The 24,173-nt window shown below is 44.0% G+C and overlaps 1 protein-coding gene and 1 pseudogene across 1 annotated transcript in view; both read right to left on the bottom strand.

Annotated features, from left to right (window-relative positions):
- MKS1 (MKS transition zone complex subunit 1) overlaps nt 1-24,173 on the bottom strand; it is a 92,328-nt gene that overhangs the window by 52,428 nt on the left and 15,727 nt on the right. The window contains exons 7-11 of the mRNA XM_073616582.1: nt 16,046-16,150; nt 15,640-15,748; nt 14,323-14,379; nt 7,524-7,566; nt 6,731-6,793 (exon numbers count right to left, since the gene is read on the bottom strand). Of these exons, the coding sequence (XP_073472683.1) occupies nt 6,731-6,793; nt 7,524-7,566; nt 14,323-14,379; nt 15,640-15,748; nt 16,046-16,150 (377 nt within the window). The remainder of the gene's footprint in view (nt 1-6,730; nt 6,794-7,523; nt 7,567-14,322; nt 14,380-15,639; nt 15,749-16,045; nt 16,151-24,173) is intronic.
- Nucleotides 10,968-11,083, bottom strand: LOC141130432 (5S ribosomal RNA; annotated as a pseudogene).

Below are 24,173 nucleotides of genomic sequence, written 5' to 3'. Positions count from 1 at the left end.
GGCGACGCTTTAAATTTTTTTTACGGTTACCAGGTTAGAGTTACAGAGGAGGTCTAGTGCTAGAATTATTGCTCTCGCTCTGATGATCGCGGCGATACCTCACATGTGTGATTTGAACACCGTTTACATATGCGGGCGCGACTTCCGTATGTGTTTTCTTTGCTGCGCAAACTCGCGGGGACGGGGGCGCTTTAAAAAAAATATGTTTTTCTTATTTATTTTATTTAATTATATATTTATAAATTGTGTTTAAAAAAAAAAATAATTTTGATGACTTTTATTGCTGTCAAAAGGAATGTAAACATCCCTTGTGACAGTAATAGGTGGTGACAGGTACTCTTTATGGAGGGATCGGGGGTCTAAAAGATCCCTCCTTTGCACTACAAAGTATTCAGATCGCCGAAAATGGCGATTCTGAATACTGTGCATTTCTTTAAAACCGGCGCCATTGGCAGCCGAGTAAACGGGAAGTGACGTCGCTTCCGTGTTTACGATTAGGAGGCTGGATCGAAGCCGCCCATGGCTTCGTTCCAGCCCGCCCCCAGCCGCCGGAGGCAGCCGATTGGTCATCGGGTCTCCCAATCGAACGGGAGGCCCGGTAAGAGCGGCGAGAGGGGGGAAGTTCCCTCCCGATCTTCGGTATAGCAGCCGAGCGGCTTTTAGCCGCATCGGTTGTTATACTCGGATAGCTGATCGCCTGCTCTAAACGACGATACCGGGATGATGCCTACAGCTGCAGGCATCATCCCGGTATAACCCCGGAAAGCCGAGTACGCACATCTGCATACGCTCGGAGGGAAGGGGTTAACCATAAACTGAGGCTCTGGCGCACCTTTGAAGTCAGACACGTTGGGAAATCTAAAACTTGGACCTTCTTGTTCCAAGCCGATAGGATATTGTTTTACAGCAGCCTCGACGAAACTGAGCATAAGGAACGGCCTCGAAAGAAGCCACCATCTTTCCCAACAACCTCATGCAAAGCTGAATAGAAGGATTCTTCTTTGCTTGGATCACCTGAATCAGTTCCTTTATGGTGCTGATCTTTGCCTGGGGCAAGAATACCCTTTTCTGGGTGTATCTATGATCAGACCCAAGTATTCTAGTCTCCTTCATGGTTTTAAGGAAGATTTCTCTAGTTTGAGAATCCAACCTAGGTATTCCAGGTAGTTGAATGTGGTGACCATACTCTGGTCTGGCTACCAACTGGTCTATCAAGAGTGGATCGTCTAGGTAAACTATAATCTTTATACCTTGGGCCCTTAATCTGGCTAGAGGAGGGGCCAGAACCTTTGTAAACACTCAAGGTGCAGTAGCTAGACCAAAAAGCAGAGCTACAAACTGAAAATGAAGATTTTCTACCTTAAAAAGTAGATATTACTGTTCAGCGCGGTAATAGGCACATGGAGGTATGCATCCTTGGCGTCGATTGACGCCAGAAGTTCTCCTCCTTGTAGGATGGAGACAACTGATTGGATTGACTCCATGAGCAAAAAGAGCGGATATTCAGGAACCGGTTTAGATTTTTGAGATCCAGAATGGGTTTGACATCTCCATTCAGTTTTGGCACAGTGAAACAGGTTTGAACAAAACCCCAACCCCTGCTCTTTCATGGGGACCACCATGATCAGTTTTTGCCAAAAGATGGACCAATGCTTGAAAAAAAGACTTCTTTTTCTCTGGATCCTTAGTAACGTTTGATCTGAGAAAATGAGGAGATGGGAACTCTTGGAACTTTAGTTTGTACCCTGGAACTATTGAGGAAGTCCCCTATCTGTCTTGACACTCTTCCTGCCAGACCCTTGAGAACTGCAGAAGAATTTATCCGTTGGATCCCTAAGCATTTGAGCATTGTCTGTCAAACTTTTATTCACAGAGGATATAGCAGCGTCAATTGCTGGTATCCTCATCTTTAGTAAATTTTTTCTTCCGTAGGATAAAGTGTGAAAAACTTTTTAGGAGGGAAGAAATGCTTATGTGGGTGATCCCACTCAGAATACATAAGCTTTTCCAGCAATGAATGGACAGGAAAAGCATGCACAGCTTGAGGAGGCTTTAGCGAACCCAAACACTCAGTTAAGGGTACATAAATGTGGACCAGACCATTCAGTAAGAAACTGCACCATCAATCTTTCAAATTGTGAAGCTGATCCCCCCGCATTTGACTAAGAGAAGTCATCAGCCTCACCACGGTCCCCTGAGGGAAATTCATCTTCTCTCGCCCCCAGTTCCTCAGTTTGAGGGTCCTGGGTAATGGAAGAGAACCTGTCGCATTTTGTCACACTCTGGGATGCGATTAAAGGCACTAACCTTTTTTCCAATCCTATCATGGCTGAGGAGAAAAAAACTCTTTTGTAATATAGACAGGGGCTGCAGTGTTGAAAACAGTTGCAAACATTTCATGGCCCTGATGCTCACTCTGACCAGCCACCCCCTCGCAGGGGGGGATGCCATTGTAGAGATGAGTAGGCTTTTCGAGCTTGAGGGAGACCCTTTTAGCCCTTTTTTTGGGGGTGTTTCAACCCCCCCTTCTGACTGTAGCCCAATGCAGAGGTACTACCAGAAGAAATCACATCCACTGCTTGAGCAATAGTCCGGCAACTGCCGCTGCTATTAACGCTCAGCCTGATGCTTTTAGTAAATGTGCCAAGGAAATGCCTGTGTCACCAACCTCTTACATGCCCCTTTTTGCTCTTGTGTACCTCTGACAGCTGCAGCAGCAAATAATGGAGGTTTTAAAACCTACTCCTGCGCTAACGCACGCCAATGCCACATCGCCCCCCCCTTTCTTTTCAAAAAGTGTTTTCCCGTGCGGCCGCGGGCCTCTGATCCGACGGGTTCGGCGTGTGTGTGTGTGTGTGTGTGGATATGGCGAGGAGGACATCCAACCAAAGTGCAGGGGAGGTAAAAAACGGAGCGGCATCACAGACCATTCTGGCCTCCCCCTATCCAGGGAGAGGGGGAGTGCTTTTTTTCCAGGTGGGGGGTGTTTTTTGTAAGAAAATCCCCCCCAATCTTACCGGAGTTCAGGGGTTGCTTGGCGGAGGAATCTGCAGCTTCTACTGAGACAGCGTGACACAGCATAGGAAAGCATGACAAGGTATGTGCTCTATACATATATAAAAGATAATAACTAATGCGCAAAACCACAATAAAGAATAAAATGGATAAGGAGCCGCCAACATAAATAGTATACTCACATAACCTTACTCAACAAATGATAAAGATAAAAAATATGTAGCGCTACCTCAGTCCCAATGTGAAAAAATATTACGTCCAAGGCTTAAATAAACACAAACAAGCAAGACTAAGTACAACAATGTGTACATGTAAAGTGCAAAGTGAAACACAAAAAAGTAATCCAATCTCACATAACAAGTGCGTGGAAAGGATCAAATAACACCTAATATAGTGAAAAATCCAACCTGACGTGACAAAGTATATAAACCAAAGCACCAAAAAATAAAGAACAACAACAATACAGTTCACAAGTTTGCGATTCACAGATGTGCATTTTATTATTGCAGTTGTGAATTGCTTACCTGTGAATATATTGTTCTTCAGCTATCTTGTTTGATTACGCACACTGCACTTTGATACATTTTGGGAAGTCGCATTGTTCTATCGGATCTGTGAATTGCACACTTGTGAACTATATTGTTATTATTCTTTATTTTTTGGTGCTTTGGTTTATGTTAGATGCTCAATATTGATGGATTGGACACTTCTATTATCAAGTGACATTATTCACAATTTTATTTATATACTTTGTCACGTGAAGTTGGATTTTTCACTATATTAGGTGTTATTTGATCCTTTCCACACACTTGTTATATGAGATTGGATTACTTTTTTGTGTTTCACTTTGCACTTTACATGTACACATTGTTGTACTTAGTCTTGCTTGTTTGTGTTTATTTAAGCCTTGGACGTAATATTTTTTCACGTTGGGTCTGAGGTAGCGCTACATATTTTTTATCTTTATCACATGCTCTATACAGCCCCCAGTGGTGACTTTTAGGCATGACAACATTTACTTTTTTAAAGGAGACAATTCATAAGAAACTTAAAAAAATTCCTTAGAAACCGCCACTTACCTTTCCCGCCGCAGGGTTTTCTGTGGTAAAACCAACAGACCCAATCTTCACCCCTCACGGTGGGTTCCGTTAAAAAACCTTCAGGAACTGGGGACCCTTTTAACCTTTTAATCGGGTGATCCACACTCCTGGACCCGTAAAACACACCGCCAGAAAAAACTTAAGGCTGAAAAAACCAAAAGCACTGGATCCCGGGGTCTAGCTCTCTAGAAAGATAAGCGTTACGGGCTAAACCTCGTTTCTTCCGGCACGAAGCCCAGGTAACATTCAATTCGGCCTAAAAAGACACTTTGAATGGATCCAGTTGCATAGCTGGCCCCAGCAAGGATTGCTCAAGTGGAGCTCAGCACAGCACATCTTAACTCGTGACCAACACCTTAGACACTGGCGAAAAAACTGAGGTACTCCCAGTAGTGGGAGGGGTTATACAGGGAGGCAACTTCCTGTTTAGGGTGTGCCAGTGTCCATCACTATAACCTATAACCCACATAGTAATACCTATAGCTCTGTGTCCTGTGATGTATGATTAAGAAACATAAGTAGTAGAAATAATTTTAGGGTAAATCGCCTGATAACTGGTGCTCCAAGGAAATGATAAATGATTTCCACCTTGGTGAAGTAATCAATAGGAAGCAGGAGTGGTGGAGCCATTGATCCCAAGACAGTACCTGCATAAATTGGACAAAATTCAACAGGCAGTAGGAGTGGAAGAACATATCCACGTAATGACTGATAGTAGGAGCAAGGAGTTTCACGCACTGCAGGTCCTTGGGTGTAGCATGCTCTCCAGCAGGCCCTCAGTAGAGCAAAGAGCATTCAGTAGTGACAACTACAGTGCACAAGATCACCAACCTTGTGAGAACAGCAGTCATCAAGTATAGGAATTGGCTGGATAGGTCTTAGATTGGGGGTCAGCAACCAGTAGATCATAGACAGATGACTGGTAGATCTTGGTCTGGGCTTGCTGACTTGCCATTCCAGAGCATCAGAGTGCAATGTAGAGGGACTGCTTGTAAAGCTGGAGCTGTAGTAGAGAGCGAGAGCCACATAAGCCGATGCCTCCTCAGTAGTGCTGGCTCAGTAGTGGCTCAGTAGTGCTGGCCAACTGCATTCCACCATTTACCTACTAGCGGTGTCCAGAGTGGTGCCAGCAGCAGGAACCAATACACTGGCTCGGCATAATAGTATAGGGCTGCCTTCACACTGATGTACTGCAGGTGTACCTGCAGCTTAGCCATAGACTTCTATTATAGTCTGTTGTTTCACCACCCCCCAACTTTACATGTGAACAAGCCCTAAGGGTGCCACTGCCAAATGCAACTAAGGGCACAGTCACAATTTCGGCAGGCAATGCTGCTCCTCTTAAAAAGGATCAGAGTGTGTGTTGACAGGTGGCGAGGAGGAAATATGTTGCCTCCTCACTACCTGATTTAAACCAATGATTGCCAGATTGCCATGCAGTGCACGTGATTGCGACATGGTAGTATGAACAATTAGAGGTCTAAATCAGGTGTGAGGAGGCGCCACGGGGGGAAACTGTGCCCGGTGATCTGTGCCTTCTCCCGTGTTGTTCAGGTAGATCTCCATCTCTTTAAGATTGCATACACCTGTCTTAGATGATCTCACACTACCAATATGCAGCTATGAAGATACACAAACAGGAGGAGCCTAGGCCATGGCACACGTGCATTGCTATGCCTAAGAGGAAAAAAGGTAGACTTTTAGAGGTGTTGCTTAGCCACAATTAACCTTACCAAATATTGTCTATAAGACAGCAAATCTTCACTTTTGATTATAGGTCCAATTTAATATTTAGACACATATTTCAAAGTACTTAAAAGTATAACTAATGGCAATTTTTTTTTTTTTTTAGTTTTGGATAGAGTAAAGAGGGATTAGAACAACTGTCAGTTTTTAATGCTGTCTGTGCCCATGTTAAGGAATTACATCCTCCCCATATGTCCTGTTTACCATTATCATTGAAAGTGAAAGTAAAACAAAATCCCAAATTTGGGTTGTCTCCAGAAAAGTAATATAGGGGAAATCTTCCAATGGTTCTGGTGGGCTGTGGGTCCCAAGGAATTCCCTTAATTTGCAGGTATTTCCTCTCATTTACTGTTTAGCTATAGGACAGGAAGTGAAGGGAAATCTCTGCAATGGGATACAGAAAAAAAAAAAAATCTGACAAAAATCTATTCAAAATGAAAAATAAAGCTTTGCCTATAGTTGTATTTTAACATACAAACCCATGTTCTATACTAAATACTTTTTTCAAAAAGTGAGAGTAGTCCTAAAACAGTCTAATGGTCTATCATCCCTCATCTTCCAACGTATTCTCAGAGTCAACCCATCTAAACCACACCTTCCTAAACTTCTTGGGAGCCCCTCTAGCTTCATAGGTCATTTTATACATCAGCACATCAGCATTTATTATTTTTATCCACATCCCCAGTCAGCTGTTCGTCATGTAGCCAAGGTCTGGCAATGAGTTTCCTCATACCAAAGAATAGGATCCTAAGGAGCAGTTTTGTGTATGCATTCATCTCCTCTTTATCGAAGACCCCAAGGAGGCAATCGTAAGGGAGAGCAAATGTTAGGCAGATCAAAATGGTCAGAAATCTATACTAAATACTTACGTTTAGGCAGCTCTAAGAAGAAATGTACATAAAGATTGTCACATTCATACTCCTGAGCAGACACTAAATAAATAATAAATAAAAAAACACCATAAGTTTATAAAAGCAACAGTGTTTCAATTGAAAACATGTTCAAACTTTTGCAAGACAGTTTCAGATATACAACATGTTAAGAGAACAAGATGCAAGGACGGTAGCTCCATCTCACATTGGTGCTACAGTATAAAGCCTGAAAGAGAGAATGGCCACCACCTGCTGGAAATATTTGGTACTGGAATTTAACCATGCCATACAAGAATTCTGTAGAAATAAATAATTATGCTCTTATTTTATCAGCACACTTTAGATTGCCAAGCACTGCAGATATCAGTGGGGAATTGGAGTGTATTACTTTAAATGAGATTAAAACCCATATCACAAGAGTAGCTTGTGTGCTCCTAACCCTATGCAGGTAAAGTGTATGTATGACATTTGCAGACTATAATTTTACTATAAATATGACAAGAGGACCTGTATCTCAGGGCTTTCACAAATTATAACCAACTCAAAACTATCACCTCTATAGACTGTCATTTCAGTACAAATGATTTGTTAGGATCATACATTCTTGGCTCAAATAATTAATTTCTCCTGTGGTCTGCTTTGTCTATAGCATAGCAAGCATAGTTAGAGCGTCTGTTTTAACAGCATGGTTAACTGACTGACACAACTAAAAACATCATACGGTAAACAGCAAGAATCAGGTACGGTATATATTATACATGCACAAACAATTTAAATTTAAATCACTTACCAATCTCTCCATTTATAAAAACTCTCAGAGTACCAGCTGGCGGCTAGAAAATAGAGAAATTAGCATAATCAGGATTGCAAAGCAGAGATAGCTACCATAAGTTATTTAAATGCAATGTAACTAAAGCAACAATGTACAAAGAACAAAATGTACTTTAAAGTGGTAGTACACTCTGTTGGAACAATTGAGCTGTCCCTGCCGAGAGAAGGCAATGATTCTTGCTAGCAGCCATAACAGCTGCTTGCAATAGTCCCATGTAAAATATGGCAGGCTGGTTGTACCCAAGTTGATCGATCGATCAACTTGGGTACCATCAGCCTGTCCATACATGGTTCGAATCTTGGCCGATTTCTGCCAAACTTGTCGAGATTTGAACTGTCTATGGCCAGCTTTACACCACCTCTTTTTTCAGTCACAGCCATCACTAAAATTCCCAGTGTCAGCTTGTGTCAGAGGCTAGGAAGAGTGATAACACCACTACCTCAATCACGTGACAAAGCTTGAGCCTAGCAGTTGGCTGTTAGACCTGTGCAAACTTACATTGGGGGTGGTGATGCTCCCTTCTTAACTGAAAACAATGGGTAATGTCGTCAGCTGCAAGCAAGGAAAGAGCAGCAGGGGAGCACTGGCAAGGTGACTTTTAATGGGGAAAGGGAGGGTAAAGTTGTAGGAGACTTTAGGCCTCTTACACATTGCAGCTTGAAAAAGCTCAGTACAGCTAAAATACAGCCCATTAATTGTAATGTGCCTATGCACACAAACACGTAAACAAGTGCCGTGCATTCTTGAGTAAAAAAATAAATAGAAAAGTTTGCTTTTTTGGTCAGTAATTTACACCTCATGCACCAAATTGCCAAGTTACATATTGTGCAGAACAAGAACGCGAGAATAAGATGCGCAAACGCATATACGCAAAAAATAGGATTTTTATAGCAGCTTACCTGTAAAATCCTTTTCTTTGAAGTACTTCACGGGACACAGAGCCATAGTAGTTACTATGTGGGTTATAGGCCACCTTCAGGTGATGGACACTGGCACGCCCTAAATTAAAAAGTGCACTCCCTATATAACCCCTCCCACTGGTGGGATCACCTCAGTTTTGTAGTAAAGCAATACACGTGTATACCAAGAAGGGAGGGACCTCTGTGTCCCATGATGTACTTCAAAGAAAAGGATTTTACAGGTAAGCTGTTATAAAAATCCTATTTTCCTATCGTACATCATGGGACACAAAGCCATAGTAGCTACTATGTGGGATGTCCCATAGCAATGCCAACTGAAGGGAGAGAGACACAACAAAGTAGGATACCAAGAGACTGGAGGACTCATACTGCAACCTGCAGTGCAATGCACCCAAAGGCGATGTCCTCATGCCTTTTACATCTACTTGATAGAATCTGGTAAATGTATGGACTGAAGACTAAGTTGCGGACTTGCAGATTTAAGCCATGGAGGCTTGGTGATGCACTGCCCAAGAAGCACTAACAGCCCCGGTGGAGTGCGCTGTATTATGAAAAGAAGGAATTTTCCTCTTAAAACCATAAGTTTGAACAATCACTTGACAAATCCATTTAGTAATAGTAGATTTCGATGCTGCCTGTCCTCTTTTAGGACCATCTGGCAACACAAACAAAACATTTTTTTACGAATCTGAGTGGTCACTTTCAATAGACCTTGACCGTTCTCACCAAATTAAGAAAATGTAGTGACCCTTGTTTCACAGAAACAAAGTTCTGGAAAAAATGAAGGCAGAACAATATCCTATTTTAAATGAAAACCCGATACTACCTTCGGTAAGAATTCAGGATGAGGCCGCAATACAGCCTCATCCTCATGAACACTGCCCACGAAGCACTAACAGCCCTAGAGGAGTGCGTTTTGATTTGGGAGGGTAGAAACTACCTCTTTAAACCATAAGCTAGAATGATTACTTGTCGAATCCATTTAGAACAGTAGATTTCCATGCTGCCTGTCCTCTTTTAGGACCTTCAGGCAATACGAACAAAACATCCATTTTCCGAATCTGATCAGTCGTCTTTAAGTAGACTGCTCTCACCCCATCAAGAGAATGTAGTGATTTTTCTTCCATAGAACAGGGTTCTGGAAAAAATTAAGATAGAATAATATCCTGGTTTAAATAAAAACCTGATACTACCTTCGGCAAAAAGTTAGGATGAGGACACCATACTACCTTATCCTTGTGAACAATAATGATATGGCTCTTTATAAGAAAAAGCAGCCAATTCTGATACCCTTCTTGCAGCAGATATGGTTACCAGAAAAAAAGGTTTCCTTGTCAAAAAAGGACCAAGGGAATATGTCATATTGGTCCAAAAAAAGGCTGTTTTGTAATGCCGCCAAAAACTAAATTCAAGTCCCAAGGGTTCAGAGGTGACCTAACCGGGGATTAAGCCGTGTTACTCCCTGAATAAAGTTACGAACCAAAGAAAGCAAAGCAAGTGGTCGTTGAAATAATACTGATAAGGCGGAGACCTGTCCTTAGAAAGCACTCAAGGCCAGCTTTTTCTCTCACCCCATCTGCAGAAAGTCAAGGATTCTACCTTTGACCTATTTCCTGGGGTGCAACCCCTGGTTTCACACCAGGAGACATATGCTTCTCAGACTCCATAATATATAATTATGGAGGCTGGCTCCCTTGCATTAATCAAGATAGAAACCACTGAACCTGACAGCCCACGTTTCTTCAGAGTGTGGGACCTTGCGAAAAAAGGTCTGGCCGTGGCGGTAGGGTCTATGGGTCCCCTACTGTCATCCTTATGATCCCTGCATAACAAGATTTCCTGGGCCCCGCTGGAGGTCACGAGAATCACCAACTTCCCTTCCTGCTTGATCCTGCAAAGAAGTCGTGGACGCAGGCAGAATAGGAGGGAATGCATAAATCAGTGAGAACTGATTCCACAAGAATAGCAAGGCATCTGTTCCACATGTTAGCGGATCCTTTGTTTTTGACACAAAGTTGTCGATTTCTTTGTTGAACCTGGATGTAAACAGATCTATGTCTGGGATCCCCCATCTTTGACATATTGACAGGAAGATATCGGGGTGAAGGAACCTTTTTCCCAGGAACAACTGCTGGCGACTCAAGTAGTCCGCCTGCCAATTTTCTATTTCTAGAATGAAGACCGCCGATAGGTAAAGTACATTGTTTTCTGCTCAAGATAGGATATGATTCACCTTTTTCTGAGCCGTACAACTTCTTGTGTCCCCTTGGTGATTAATATAGGCCGTTGCTGTGGCACAGTCGGATTGAATCCTGGCAGGACAATACTGTAAACTGAACGTTCAGGCCCTCAGAACCAAGTGCTCTCCCTGAAATGGGCAAGGTCATTTCTGATCTGGGCCACTTCCGTGGTAACTGAAGGAAGGATTTTCCCCTTTGCAGATTTTTGGATATTAACCATAAACTGAGGCTCCGGCGTACCCAGCCTACAGTACCTGGTATTTCCAGGTGGTCCATCTGGGTGCTAACCAGGCCCGACCCTGCTTAGCCTCCAAGATCAGACGAGATCGGGCCCTTTCAGGGTGATGTGGCCGTAGGCTTTGGAGCCAGACACATTGGGAATCTAGAGCTTGAACCCTTTGTTCCAAGCCGATAGGATAATGTTTTGCAGCAGTCTTGAATGAAACTGAGCATAAGGAACGGCCTCGAATGAAGCCACCATTTTTCCCAACAACCTCATGCAAAGTTGAATAGAAGAATTCATCCTGCTTCGACCACCTAAATCAGTTCCTTTATGGTGCTGATCTTTGCCTGGGGCAAGAATACCCTTTTCTTGGTGTACCTATGATCAGACCCAAGTATATTAGCCCTTTTCATGGTTTTAAAGAAGATTTCTCCTAGGCTGAGAAACCGACCTAGATATTCCAGGTAGTTGAATGTGGTGACCATACTTTGGTCTAAGCTGGCTACCGAGTGGACTATTAAGAACAGATCGTCCAGGTAAACCATAATCGTTATACCTTGGGCCCTTAATCTGGCTAGAAGAGGGGCCAGAACCTTTGTAAACACCCAAGGTGCAGTAGCTAGACTGGAAAGCAGAGCTACACACTGAAAATGACGATTTTCCACCTTGAAAAGTAGATATTACTAGTGAGCGAGGAAATAGGCATATGGAGGTATGCATCTTTAACGTCGATTGACGCCATAAGTTCTCCTCCTTGTAGGATGGAGATAACTGATTGGATTGACTCCATGCGAAAAAAGAGTGGTTATATTCAGAAATTGAATTTAGATTTTTGAGATCCGGAATGTCCATTTGGATTTAACCAAACCCCAACCTCTGCTCTTACACGGGGGTCACCATGATCACTTTTTGCCAAAAGATGGTCCAATGCTTGAGAGAAAGACTTCTTTTTCTCTGGATCCTTAGGAACGTTTGATCTGAGAAAACGAGGAGACGGGAACTCTTGGAACTCCAGTTTTTACCCTGGAGCTATTGAGGAAGTCCCCCATTCGTCTTGACACTCTTCCTGCCAGATCCTTGAGAACTGCAGAAGAATTGAGGAGGTGCCCCCTATTGAGCGAGCGGGGGCACCTCCTCATAAGGAGGCTTCAGTATCTTGTAGATTTCCTCCCCCAAAACCTTTTTTTGTCCCTGGGGTTAACCCTGAGGATTACCTTTTGAACCTGACGGCAGAAGCCATCGTGACTGCCTGGAGGCTGATGCCCCTGGCACAGAAGAAGGAGCTTTAAAAACGAAAATACATTTACTCCTTTTCTTAAATGGCAAAAAGGGGTACTTTTTCCACTAGAATTTCTTTAGATGTATTATCCAAAACATCCCAAAAAAGCTGTTTCACCGCAAAAGGAAGACTAGCCAGGAGCTTCTTCATGGTGCTTAGCGAAGGGCACAAGGCCTGAAGGATAGAATCTCTCAAAGCAACTATTGCAAACATAAAGCTGCCAGATCCTGGGCCTGCTGAGCAGGATAACCTTGAACACCTGTTTAAACTGGTCTATCAACGATTAAGCAATTACTGTCAGCGCAGGCTGAGACACTCAATCTGCCAGAGAAAAGAGTGTTTGCATAAAGCAGAAGTACTACCGGAAGAAATCGCATCCACTGCTTGAGCAGTATTTTAGCCACTGCCGCTGCTATTAATGCTCAGCCTGATGCAAATAGTAAATGTGTCAAATAGGAAATGCCTGTGTCACCAAAACCTCTTTCCTGCTCCTCTTTGCTCTTATGTCTCTCTGACAATTTTGCAGCCAGCACAAATGGAGCTTTTTTTTTTTTAAACACACTCCCGCGTTGGAAGACGCCAACGCTGTGCTAAGCCCCCCCCCCCACCTCGCACAGCGCCCCCCCCCCCTTCTCTTTCAAAAAAAAGTTTTCCTGCACATGAACGGGCCTCTGATCCGCCGGGTTTGGCTTGTGAGTGAGAGAGGAATGGCGTGGAGGAGACCCTGGAACCCGCTGTCGAGTAGGGGCGGAGAAAGAAAATGGCATTGCCGATCGTTTTCAGTTCTCCCTTATACTCAGCCTCATGAAGAGGGGAAGAGTTCAGCCCAGGTGGGGGTGTCTGGAGGAAGCAAAAACCCCCAAATTTACCGGAGGTCTGCCTGCTAGCCGGAGGAAAAAAAGTCTGCTGCTTCCGTGACACAGCGTGATCTCTGAGCAAAGCATGAGAAGGTACGTGCTCCATACAGCCCCCAGTGGTGACACTTAGGGATGACATCATATACTATAAAAGTAGACATTTCATAAGAAAATGTAAAAATTCCTTAGAAAACTCCACTTACCTTTCCAGCCGCAGGATTTTCTGTGGTAAAACCAACAGACCCAATCTTCACCCTTCACGGTGGGTTCAGTTGACAAACCTTCAAGATCCGGGGAGCCCACAATCCTGGACCTGTAATAGCATCCCGCCAGTAAGACTTTATGGCCTTAATACCAAAAGTACTGGATCCCGGGGTCCAGCTCTCTAAAAAGAGAAGCGTTTACAAGCAAAGACCTTGTTTCTTTGGACACAAGGCCCGGGTACCATTCAATTTGGCCTAAAAGACACTTTGAAGGGATCCGGCTGCATAGCTAGCCCCAGCAAGGATTGCTCCAGTGGAGCTCAGCACAGCACATCTTCACTCGTGACCAACACCTTAGACACTGGCAAAAAAACTGAGATGCTCCCGGTATGGGAGGGGTTATATAGGGAGGCAACTTCCTGTTTAGGGTGTGCCAGTGTCCAGCACCTGAAGGTGGACTATAACCCACATAGTAATTACTATGGCTCTGTGTCCCGTGATGTACGATTAAAGAAAAAAATGATCTTTAGCAGAGACAATCAGTAAAGCCAGAGATATAGACAGATGATGTGCAAATATTGATTTTTTTCCTGTTAAAATTCCACCTTCAAGACTCCCTAATGGTCTTTGGGATGGAAAGCCACACTGTCCAATATGGAGGCTTGAGGTGACACCAAAGTCAGTCAGCCAATCAGGAGAGAGATGAGTGGGGCTGGGCTGCAGCTCCATGTCTGAATGGACACAGGGAGCTGTGACTCGGCTTGCATGCCCCTATAGCAAGCCGCTTGCTGTGGGGGCACTCTACAGGAAGGAAGGGCCAGGACTCACAGCACAGAAGAGGGACCCAAGAAGAGGAGGATCCGGGCTGCTTTGTGCAAATCCACTGCACAGAGGAGGTAAGTATAACATGTTTGATATTTTTATTGAAAAAAATAAATAAATAAATAAAAGAGGCTTTACAATCACTTTAATGTATTCCATTTAAACTAAATAGAATCACTGAGCTTAAACAAGAATAATTACTGGTTAACTCACCATTTCAAAATCTGAGCCCACAAGACTGTTCAGATATTCTTTATGCCTTCCATACAACTGAAAAGAAAGCATTGGGAGAGTAAAATCATAATCATAACACAGACTGCACAGACCAAATCAAAAAAGGAATATGGTATGGCAGAAGTAGTTAAAATGGCCAACACATCCTCTCCATGCAATATGGTTGCCAAACTAGTTGTAGGAGTCCCCCTCCTATGGAATTTTAATCTAAACTACACATCCTAAACCTGTGCCCCATAATCCAAATAATATGACACAATCAGAGACGTAGTAGAGAACACTGCAGTTTGTTTCAAATAGCGACATTTGGAGAAATACCAGCATCTGAACCGGTACTTATAAAACACCAAAATCCTGGTACTCTCATGTCAGTCTCCTAAGCAGACAACAATCTGTGGTTCCCACTAAAATGCTCAATATATACCAGAAGTTGTGTTAAGGGAGTATTTTTTCTTATAACTTTTTGCCAACAATGTCCTATTTCACACGTTCTATGGAAATTGGTAGAAGCCTGGGATTACAATACGTTTTCCTAGTGGACATGGAGGAACTATGTAAATAGCTACATAATTGGGGTGGTTGATTTGTTCAATTCAGTGTTTCAAGTTACGATTCCATTAGATTCTAATAGTTGTATCTTAAGTATTTTGGAGGAACTCGACATGGAGACATTTACTAAAGAGGCGATTGTAAGAGCCCTCTTTCAGGCTCGCAAATTGCTATTGGTTCACTTGAAATCAGAGGACCCACTTACCTTAGGAGAATGGATAAAAAAGTATTGCTGATATCCTAAGGTTGGAGAAACAGGTCTATTAGGAATACGCCGATATATCGGCCACTGAAAATCTTCGGCCAAAAACAGGGTTATCTGCGTTTTGCCAATCAAAAAAAAAAAGTGCTTATACTGGCATGCTGTGTCCCATTGACTTCAAGGCAAAAAAGCCCACTATTGACCCCAATGCAAAATTGCCAGCCACATTATTTACATTTTTTTAATTAAAAAAACTGTCCATTTCGGTTTTCGGCCAAGTGCATCCTGAATTTTTTACATGGGGCATGCATTTATAAGCCCCGTGTGAACAAGGCCTAAGGCTGCAATTATTCTTTAAACTACTTTTGACTTTCAAGTCCTAATTAATAAGACAGTACATGCCACAGCATTCTTATTATAATTATACTCATATAATGTATTATATTGTCTTTGTTTCTGAATATATGTTGCAGTGCTTAAATCAAACTATTTCCTCTTTCCAGTCCCCATACATCCTCAAGCATTCTTCATCCACTGCCCCTTACATCTTTGTATACTGCTTCTTCCCGCTCTTGTTCCTCCTTCTGGACAGACTTCGAAACATGATGCAGAGAATATCTCCATAGCTCACGCTTCTGATTCTCTATTTCCAACCTAAGAGGAATGCAAAGGATGTTAGTAGCTTTAATGTGATCTCATGAAATGAATATGATCTCTGAAAACTCCTCTAATTGCCTTGTATCAAGCATTGAAAATATCATACGAAACGCCTTAGCCAACACATGCACTGTTGGAAACAGCAGATATTTTCCAGAAGCCATGGCACTAATGACAACAAAAAAAAGTATAAAACAAATTACGCAACACCTGCAATTTGGAGAAGCACTGACTACCCTGCAACTAGGATTTCTCAAGTCCTGTGCTAAGCTACAACAATATGGGTGCATATACCTGTAGGGCCCTTTTGTTCCAGTGACATCAGGCTTCAGTGTGATGACACCATTACCATCTACACGTATTGTACAAAGGACATGTTCATTTTCCTTGAATCCCAGTCTAGAAATGAGAGCAGAAACACATGAGAGTATGAAAATGCAGCTTTTAAAAGTGAAATCCACCCAAAACTGATGTTTCTAGTATACATGTAGCTGTCAGTAGACCGAGCTCTCGTTCCTTTTATTTACTTTTACTTGAAATAACAAGTCCCAAGAAAACAACGCTGTCTACAGTGCCACCATCCAGCCATGGTCATTATATAACCAGTGACTACTGCACTACATCTGGATGTTTTTTTGTTTCTGTAAAAAAAAAAAAAAAAAAAAAAAAAAAGGAACTCAAGGTATTCAGCAGCATCAGTGTGGTACTATTGTACTGGGCTCAGTGGCAGGCTGGAGTTAAGGTGGAACTTTAGTCAGAAAGTCCTGACAGATCACATCAGGCCGGCCCCTTCTGCAGATATAGCTATGTAATATGTAAAATAGGAAGAACCGCGCTAACACAAAAACATATAAGCAGCAGCATATAGTGCGATCACACCAAAATCTAGAGTCCTGTAAAAAGCTGCGCTAAAATTATTAAAAGTTCATATAAATGACATCAAGGGGATTTCTCCAAGTCCTTATTTCAAAGTGAAAACACCACCACCGTGCACTTCTAAGCAGTAGTGACAATCCACCCTAGTAGTAGAGCCTGCTTACCAGATGGCAAGCATAAAAGGGCAAGTGGCTTTAGCCTAGCCAAGGCCTTTTAGCTTGCTGACGCTCCCGGATCTCAGATCTGGAACACAGACATCCCACCAGTCATCCGGGTTTTTCGTGTTGAATGGCGACATGAGGATAACCTAAGGGAGCCTGGAGATTTACCCCCCATAGGAACACCGGGAGCGTCAGCAAGCTAAAAGGCCTTGGCTAGGCTAAAGCCACTTGCCCTTTTATGCTTGCCATCTGGTAAGCAGGCTCTACTACTAGGGTGGATTGTCACTACTGCTTAGAAGTGCACGGTGGTGGTGTTTTCACTTTGAAATAAGGACTTGGAGAAATCCCCTTGATGTCATTTATATGAACTTTTAATAATTTTAGCGCAGCTTTTTACAGGATAGCTATGTAATACATTAGAAACAAATGCCCGGTGTCGTCCCAGAAGAGGAGTCTTCTCCGTTTTTTTATGTCCTCAGCAAATCAGCTCATCCCATCCTTCTGGAAGACGACCACCACCCCGCCTTTGGCCCGCTGGGTCTCGATTATGAATGATACCATGAGCTCTCGACAATACCCTAGAAAAATATAGGATACTGTGGTCCATCTGGCTCCACTTCTCGGCCTCTGATACCCTCCTGAACATGGTATAAAACCTCTAAATGGAACACCCTGCAGCGTCATCTGACGTTGGAGTGGGTTGGGACATATACTCCCTGGCTCACCCACCCTCTGTCTACTATGCTTTTCTTTGATGAAAGTCTCTTCAGTAGTTCTTGTGCTTTTCTTCCACTCTCCCTCTCTTTCTCTCTCTCTTTCCTCTCCACGTTTGTTTTTTTCTTTTTCTTTTTTCTCTTTTCTCTTTTCACAGCTCACGCCTACGCCTGGGCAGTTTCTCCCCCCCTCTGGTTTCTTCCTGACCATACGGAATTTTTTCTTGGCGAACAACATGGCCCCTTAGCCAAAATGGCTCTCGAGACTGAGCAACAGTCGTCAATATTAATACTATATTACACATTACAGGGAGTCTAGCTATGGGCGATAACCATATACGGTGAGTCAGCCCGGTGGCAATTTGTGACTGTTTATGGAACGTAACTCCAAATGTTGTTCAATGTGATGCTTGTTTAAGTGACAATAAAAACTTTTTCAACCCTAAAAACAAAATGCCTATACTGTTTAAAATGCAGTAATGCACGGTCTCACCCTACTTTGCACATGTGTAGTTGCTCTTTATTCTCAGCACTGTACCTAAAATCATATCCTCTAGAGGCCGATCAGCTGACGGCTTTAGGAATCAAGGTTACTGAAGGGGGGAGAAAGCAACAGATAAGACACAGACTGTGCTGAAGGAACACAGATTAGGAAGGAAGAAGAGAAAAGCAGGAGAGGTGACAGGACAAATGCTGCTGCTAGAGAGACAAAAAAAGGAGAGTGTCTTAGCTTATTTCCCACATTCTCTCTCCTTTAGCCATTAGCTGCAGCCTGTGAGCTTCAACACTCTGGTAAGCGCCCCAGCCATTGGCTCAAAGCGCTGATTGGGAACCGATCAGCAGACCTTTTTTCAGTCATGACCCTGCGACAGTTTTGGACCGGCCACTTTACACTCGGGCCAAATGTCCGCCTATTGAACTGCCCGATGCTGCGCAACATACTAGGGTTAAAGCTTCTGTCAGCCTACCCCTCTAATGAGCCAAGACATACAATCAAGACTGTAAATGTGCATATTCTCTGTTACAAAAAAATAGGATTTTTATAACGGCTTACCTGTAAAATTCTTTTCTTGGAGTATATCACGGGACACAGAGCACCATAGTAATCACTATGTGGGTATATAGGCACCTTCATGTGATGGACACTGGTATACCCAATACAGGAAGTTCACTCCCTATATAACCACTCCTTCTACCAGGATTACATCAGTTTTTGTAGCAAAGCAATATACTTAAACTCCAGAAAGAGGAGTGGGACCTCTGTGTCCCATGGCGTACTCCAAGAAAAGGATTTTACAGGTAAGCCGTTATAAAAATCCTATTTTCTTTATCGTGCATCACGGGACACAGAGCACCATAGTAATCATTATGTGGGACGTCCCATAGCAATGCTATTTGAGGGGAGGGAGACACAACCCGTAGGGCACCCCCAGACTTGAAGACCTATACTGCTGCTTTCAGCACACTGCGCCCAAAGGCAATATCCTCATGCCTTCTTACATCCACCTGATAAAACTTGGTGAATGTATGTACTGAAGACCAAGTTGCGGCCTTACAGATCTGAGCCATGGAGGCCTGGTGACGCACTGCCCAAGAAGCACTAACCGCCCTGGTAGAGTGCACTCCCACTTGAAAAGGTAGAATCTTACCCCCTTAAATCATAAGCCTGAATTATAACTTGCGGAATCCACTTAGCGACAGTGGATTTCGATGTTGCCTGTCCTTTCTTCTGGCAGTATAAATAAGACATCAGTCTTCCGGATCTGAGCAATCGCCTTTAAATAGACCTTGACTGCTCTCGCCACATCAAGACAATGTAGTGACTTCTCTTCCCTGGAACATGGTTTTGGAAAAAACGATGGCAGGACAATATCTTGGTTCCGGTGGAAAGCTGAGACCACTTTTGGCAGAAAACCTGGTCAAGGGTGCAACACCACTCTGTCCTCGTGAATAATCAAGTATGACTCTTTACAAGAAAGAGTAGCCAATTCTGAAACCTTCCTTGCTGAGGATATAGCAACCAAGAACACTAACTTCCTTGTCAAAAGGACTAAGGGAATATGTTGTATCGGTTCACTGCACTGACAAAACTAAGTTCAAGTCCCAAGGGTTCAAAGGAGGTCTGACTGGCGGATTAAGCCGCATCACCCCTTGCATAAAAAATCAGACCAAAGAATGTGAAGCAAGCATTCTTTGAAATAAAACCGATAAAGCTGAGACTTGGCCCTTGATAGTACTCAAGGCCAGCTTCATCTCTACGCCTAATTGTTGAAAGGCAAGAATTCTGCCTACGATATACTTCTGAGGGTGCCAACCCTTGGACTCACACCAGGAAACATAAGCCCTTCAGGCTCTATAATATATAGTTCTGGAAGCTGGCTTCCTTGCATTAATCAAGGTGGAGATAACTGACCCGGAAAGCCCACGTTTCTTCAGAATGTGGGTTTCAATAGCCAAGCCGTTAAATTTAGAGTTTGTAAGGTAGGATGGAATATCGGCCCCTGTGAGAGTAGGTCTTGCCATAGTCGAAGGGACCATGGATCCTCCACAGCCATCTTTACAATTTCTGCATACCAGGACCTTCTGGGCCACACTGAGGCTACCAGAATTACCGGCTTTCTTTCCAGTTTGATCCTGCAAAGAAGTCGTGGCAGCAACTGAATAGGGGGAAATGCATAAATCAGTGAGAACTGATCCCACGGGGTCACCAACGCATCTGTTCAGCATGCGAGTGGACACAAAGTTGACCAACTTCATGTTGAATCTGGACACCAGAAGATCTACATCCGGAGTCCCCCATCTTTGGCAAGCAGCCCGAAAAATGTCAGGGTGAAGGGACTGGGAATAACCGCTGGCGACTCAAGTAGTCTGCCTGCCAATTCTCTACTCCCGGAATGAAGACTGCCGATGGGCACGGAACCTTCCTCTCTGCCCAATTGAGAATATGGTTCGCCTCTCTCAGCGCTGAGAGACTCTTGGTGCCCCCTTCGTGATTGATATAGGCCACAGCTGTGGCATTGTCGGATTGGATCCTGACAGGACAATCCCGTAACCTGAAAGTCCAGGCCTTCAAATCCAGACGCACTGGCTGAATCTCTAGGATGTTGATGGGCAAGTCTCTTTCGGTTCTTGACCACTGTCCCTGGACAGTTGTCTTTTCTAGCACTGCTCTCCAGCCTGAAAGGCTGGCATCTGTCGTTACCACCTTCCAGATAACTGGTCTGAAGGATTTTCCTTTCAGCAGATTCTGGGTTAGTAACCACCAACTGAGGCTTTGGGACACCCTTTGGGACAACCACCTTAGCAAATCTAAAACTTGAATCGTCTTGTTCCAAGCAGACAGGATAATGTTTTGCAACCAACGGTCTTGAATGGAAGTGGACATAGGGAAAAGCTTTGAATGAAGCCGCCATCTTTCCTAACAACCTCATGCAAAGGCGAATGGAGGGATCTCCTTTTGACCTGACCATCCGCACCAGCTCTCTTATGGAATTAAGCTTTGCCTGAGGCAAGAACACCTTTTTCTGGGCTGTGTCTAAGATCATACCTAAGTATTCCTGCCTTTTTAGTGGTTTTAAAGAAGACTTCTCTAGGTTAAGAATCCAACCTAGACTTTCCAGGTAACTGGTTGTAATGCGCACGCTTTACTCCAAACGAGCCACCGACTGGTCTATTAGCAATAGATCGTCTAAGTACGCCAAGACTGTTATGCCCTGTGCCCTTAACTTGGCTAGAGGTGGGGCCAAAACGTTTGTAAACCTGGGGTGCAGTAGCTAGCCCAAAGGGCAAGGCTACAAACTGGAAGTGCTGCTGTTCTACCTCGAACCGCAGAAACCTTTGGTGAGCGGGAAATATAGGAACATGCAGATAAGCATCTCTGATGACGATAGATGCCAGAAGTTCTCCTCCTTGTAGGATAGAAACCACTGACCTGATCGACTCCATGTGAAATGAGCAGATCTTAAGGAACGGATTTAGATTCTTTAGATCTAGAATGGGTCTGACATCTCCATTCGGTTTTGGTACCGTAAAGGGGTTTGAATAAAACCCCAAACCTTGCTCTTCTGTGGGGATTTGTATGATCACTCCCTGAGCCATTAATCGATCTAGTGCCCGAAACAGAGATTTCCTTTTTCCTGGAACTTTGGGAAAGTTTGACCTCAGGAAATGAGACAGTGGAAAGTCTCGAAATTCCAGTTTGTACCCCAGAGTTACCGTGGAGATGACCCATCTGTCCTGAATTTCCTCTTGCCAGACTTCTGAAAACTGCAGAAGTCTTCCCCCCACCCTGGCAAAGGAGGGCGCCTCTTCATAATGAGGCTTTAGAATTCTGCTTTGCAGGTTTCCAGCCCCAGGACTTCTTTTGAGCCTGGGCCTGACCCTGAGGTTTTCCTTTAGAGTCTGACGGCGGAGGACGTCGCCACTGCCTAGAGGCGGAAGCCCCTGGCGCAGGAGAAAGAGCCCGCTTAAATGAAGGGCGTTTATATTTTCTTTTGACTGGCAAAAGAGTATGTTTCCCACAAGAAATAGTTTGGATGTATTTGTGCAAATCATCCCCAAATAGCCAATCCCCATGAAAAGGGAACCCAGTCAGGAGCTTTTTGCATGGTGCTTCGGCTGACCAATTTTTTAACCACAGGATTCTAAGCATGTGTACTAGCACAAGCGTAAGGCGGGACGCCTGGTGAATAGAATCTTTAATGGCGTCTATAGCAAAACATAATGCTTTTAGTAGTTCGGCCAAATCCTGGGCTTGCTGTGCAGGAACCTCTTTAAGGGCCTGTCTAAATTGGTCCTTTAGGGATTGACAGATGTCTATTGCAGCGACTGCAGGCTAAGTAATGGCAGCTGCCAAGGAAAAAGAGGATTTTAACAGGAATTCCAACCTTTTCTCTGTTGGATCCTTAAGCATTTGTTCATTGTCTACTGGACAAGTTAGACTTTTATTCACACTGGAAATCGCAGCGTCAACTGCTGGTACATTTTATTTTTTGGTGAATTTCTCCTCCATAGGATAGAGAACTGAGAATCTCTTTGGAGGGAGAAAATGCTTATCCGGGTGATCCCATTCAGCATAAATAAGCGTTTCTAGTAATGCATGGACAGGAAACGCATGCAAAGGCTGTGAAAGTTTTAAGGAACCCAAGGAAGAAACCGAACTTTCAGCAGACTCCGTTAGGGGTAGCATGAAAGTAGAACGAACCATCTCCGTAGGAGATTGTATCAGCAACTTCTCAGATTGCGAGGCTGAAAAGGGTTCATCTACCATTGTTTCCTTAGCAGAGGAGTCATCGGTTTGTCTTTCCTCCTGATCGCCTGAGGGCAACACCTCATCCTGTACCCACTGTTCCCCTTGCAAAGGGTCTAAGGTGGGGGAGGGGGATCTAACACGCTTCCTATCCATTTGAATGGAGGATGCGATTAAAGCCGCTAATCTTCCTTCTAGGACCTGCAGGGCGGAGGAAAAGGCATCTTCAGTCACGTATACAGGGACTGAGATTAGAGAAGCAGCTGCACCACCAATTTGTTCCAATGACTCACCCTGGCTTCCCATATCTGGTATTTCAGGCGAGGATGACAGTGTGGAGGCACGACTGGAGTTCCTAGCGCCTGGGGGTGGAATTTTTGATACCTTTTTGGTCTTTGTGGTGTCTTTTTTTTAGTACACATAGTCCTAAGCACAAAAGCAGAGGCACTATTTAAATGCACTATTTGCTGAACATAGTCTGACAGTGTAATGCCGCTATACAAGTTCAGGCTAGTGCTGGGGAAAAATGTCCTTTCCAAATTAGGAATGCCCTTTGCAGCCCTTACGTGCCCCACCAATCCTGTGTACCGAGTGCAGCCAGGCTTGCTTCTCCTTGCTTCAAGCCGAGGAGAGACTGCTCCAGTGAAACTCTTAAGCCTGCGCCGTGTGTCCTCGTGGACGCTGTGTCCTACACACGGCACAGCGCCTAGGCCTCGCCCCCTCCGTCAACCCACCCACCCTCCTTTTCGTTGTTTGAAAAAAACCTTCCCATGCATGCCGCAGGCAGCCTTCGGGTCCACAGATCCAACACGGGGGATGGGGGGGGGGGGGGTTCGGAGCTAAGCAGGAAGAGAAAAAAAAAAAAAAAAAACACATATGGAGCGAGACTCGGGACCTCCGCACCCCGGGGGGGGGGGGGGGGGGGTTGGGGGTATTACGAAGGGGGGTGCAACAACTGCTGATTCCCTAACCCTCCTGGTCCCTTCAGGGGGGAGAAAAGCATGGCAGATCTCTTACCTTAAGAGGAATCCCCCTGTGCAAGCTGCTGCGGCCACACACAGACTGACACTGAGCTGAAGTGAAGACAACAGATTAAGGTTGAGTATGTGCACATACTCCCTTGAGTGGAGAATTAAGAATTAAGGCATGACAACATTTTTCCCTAAAGAAGAAAACCTTAGGTGGACTTTTATAGTTCCTAGGTTTCTTCCTTACCTTATCCCCACCGCAGGATTCTGCTGAATTAACAGACAGATCCAACTTTCACCTATCACGGCGGGCTGCGTTTAGCAAACCTTCAAGGACCGGGTCCCTTTTTATTAGGGTTCCACTCTCTTGGACCTGTATTAGCACCCTGCCAGAAAAAAACTTTAGGCAATGTAGCATGACCAAAGCTCTGGGTCCTGGGGTCCAGCCCTTCAAAA

This window comes from Aquarana catesbeiana, linkage group LG02, assembly GCF_042186555.1.
Source record: "Aquarana catesbeiana isolate 2022-GZ linkage group LG02, ASM4218655v1, whole genome shotgun sequence".
NCBI lineage: Eukaryota > Metazoa > Chordata > Amphibia > Anura > Ranidae > Aquarana > Aquarana catesbeiana.
Note: the sequence above shows the minus strand (reverse complement) of the source record. Positions and strands in the feature narration are given on the sequence as shown.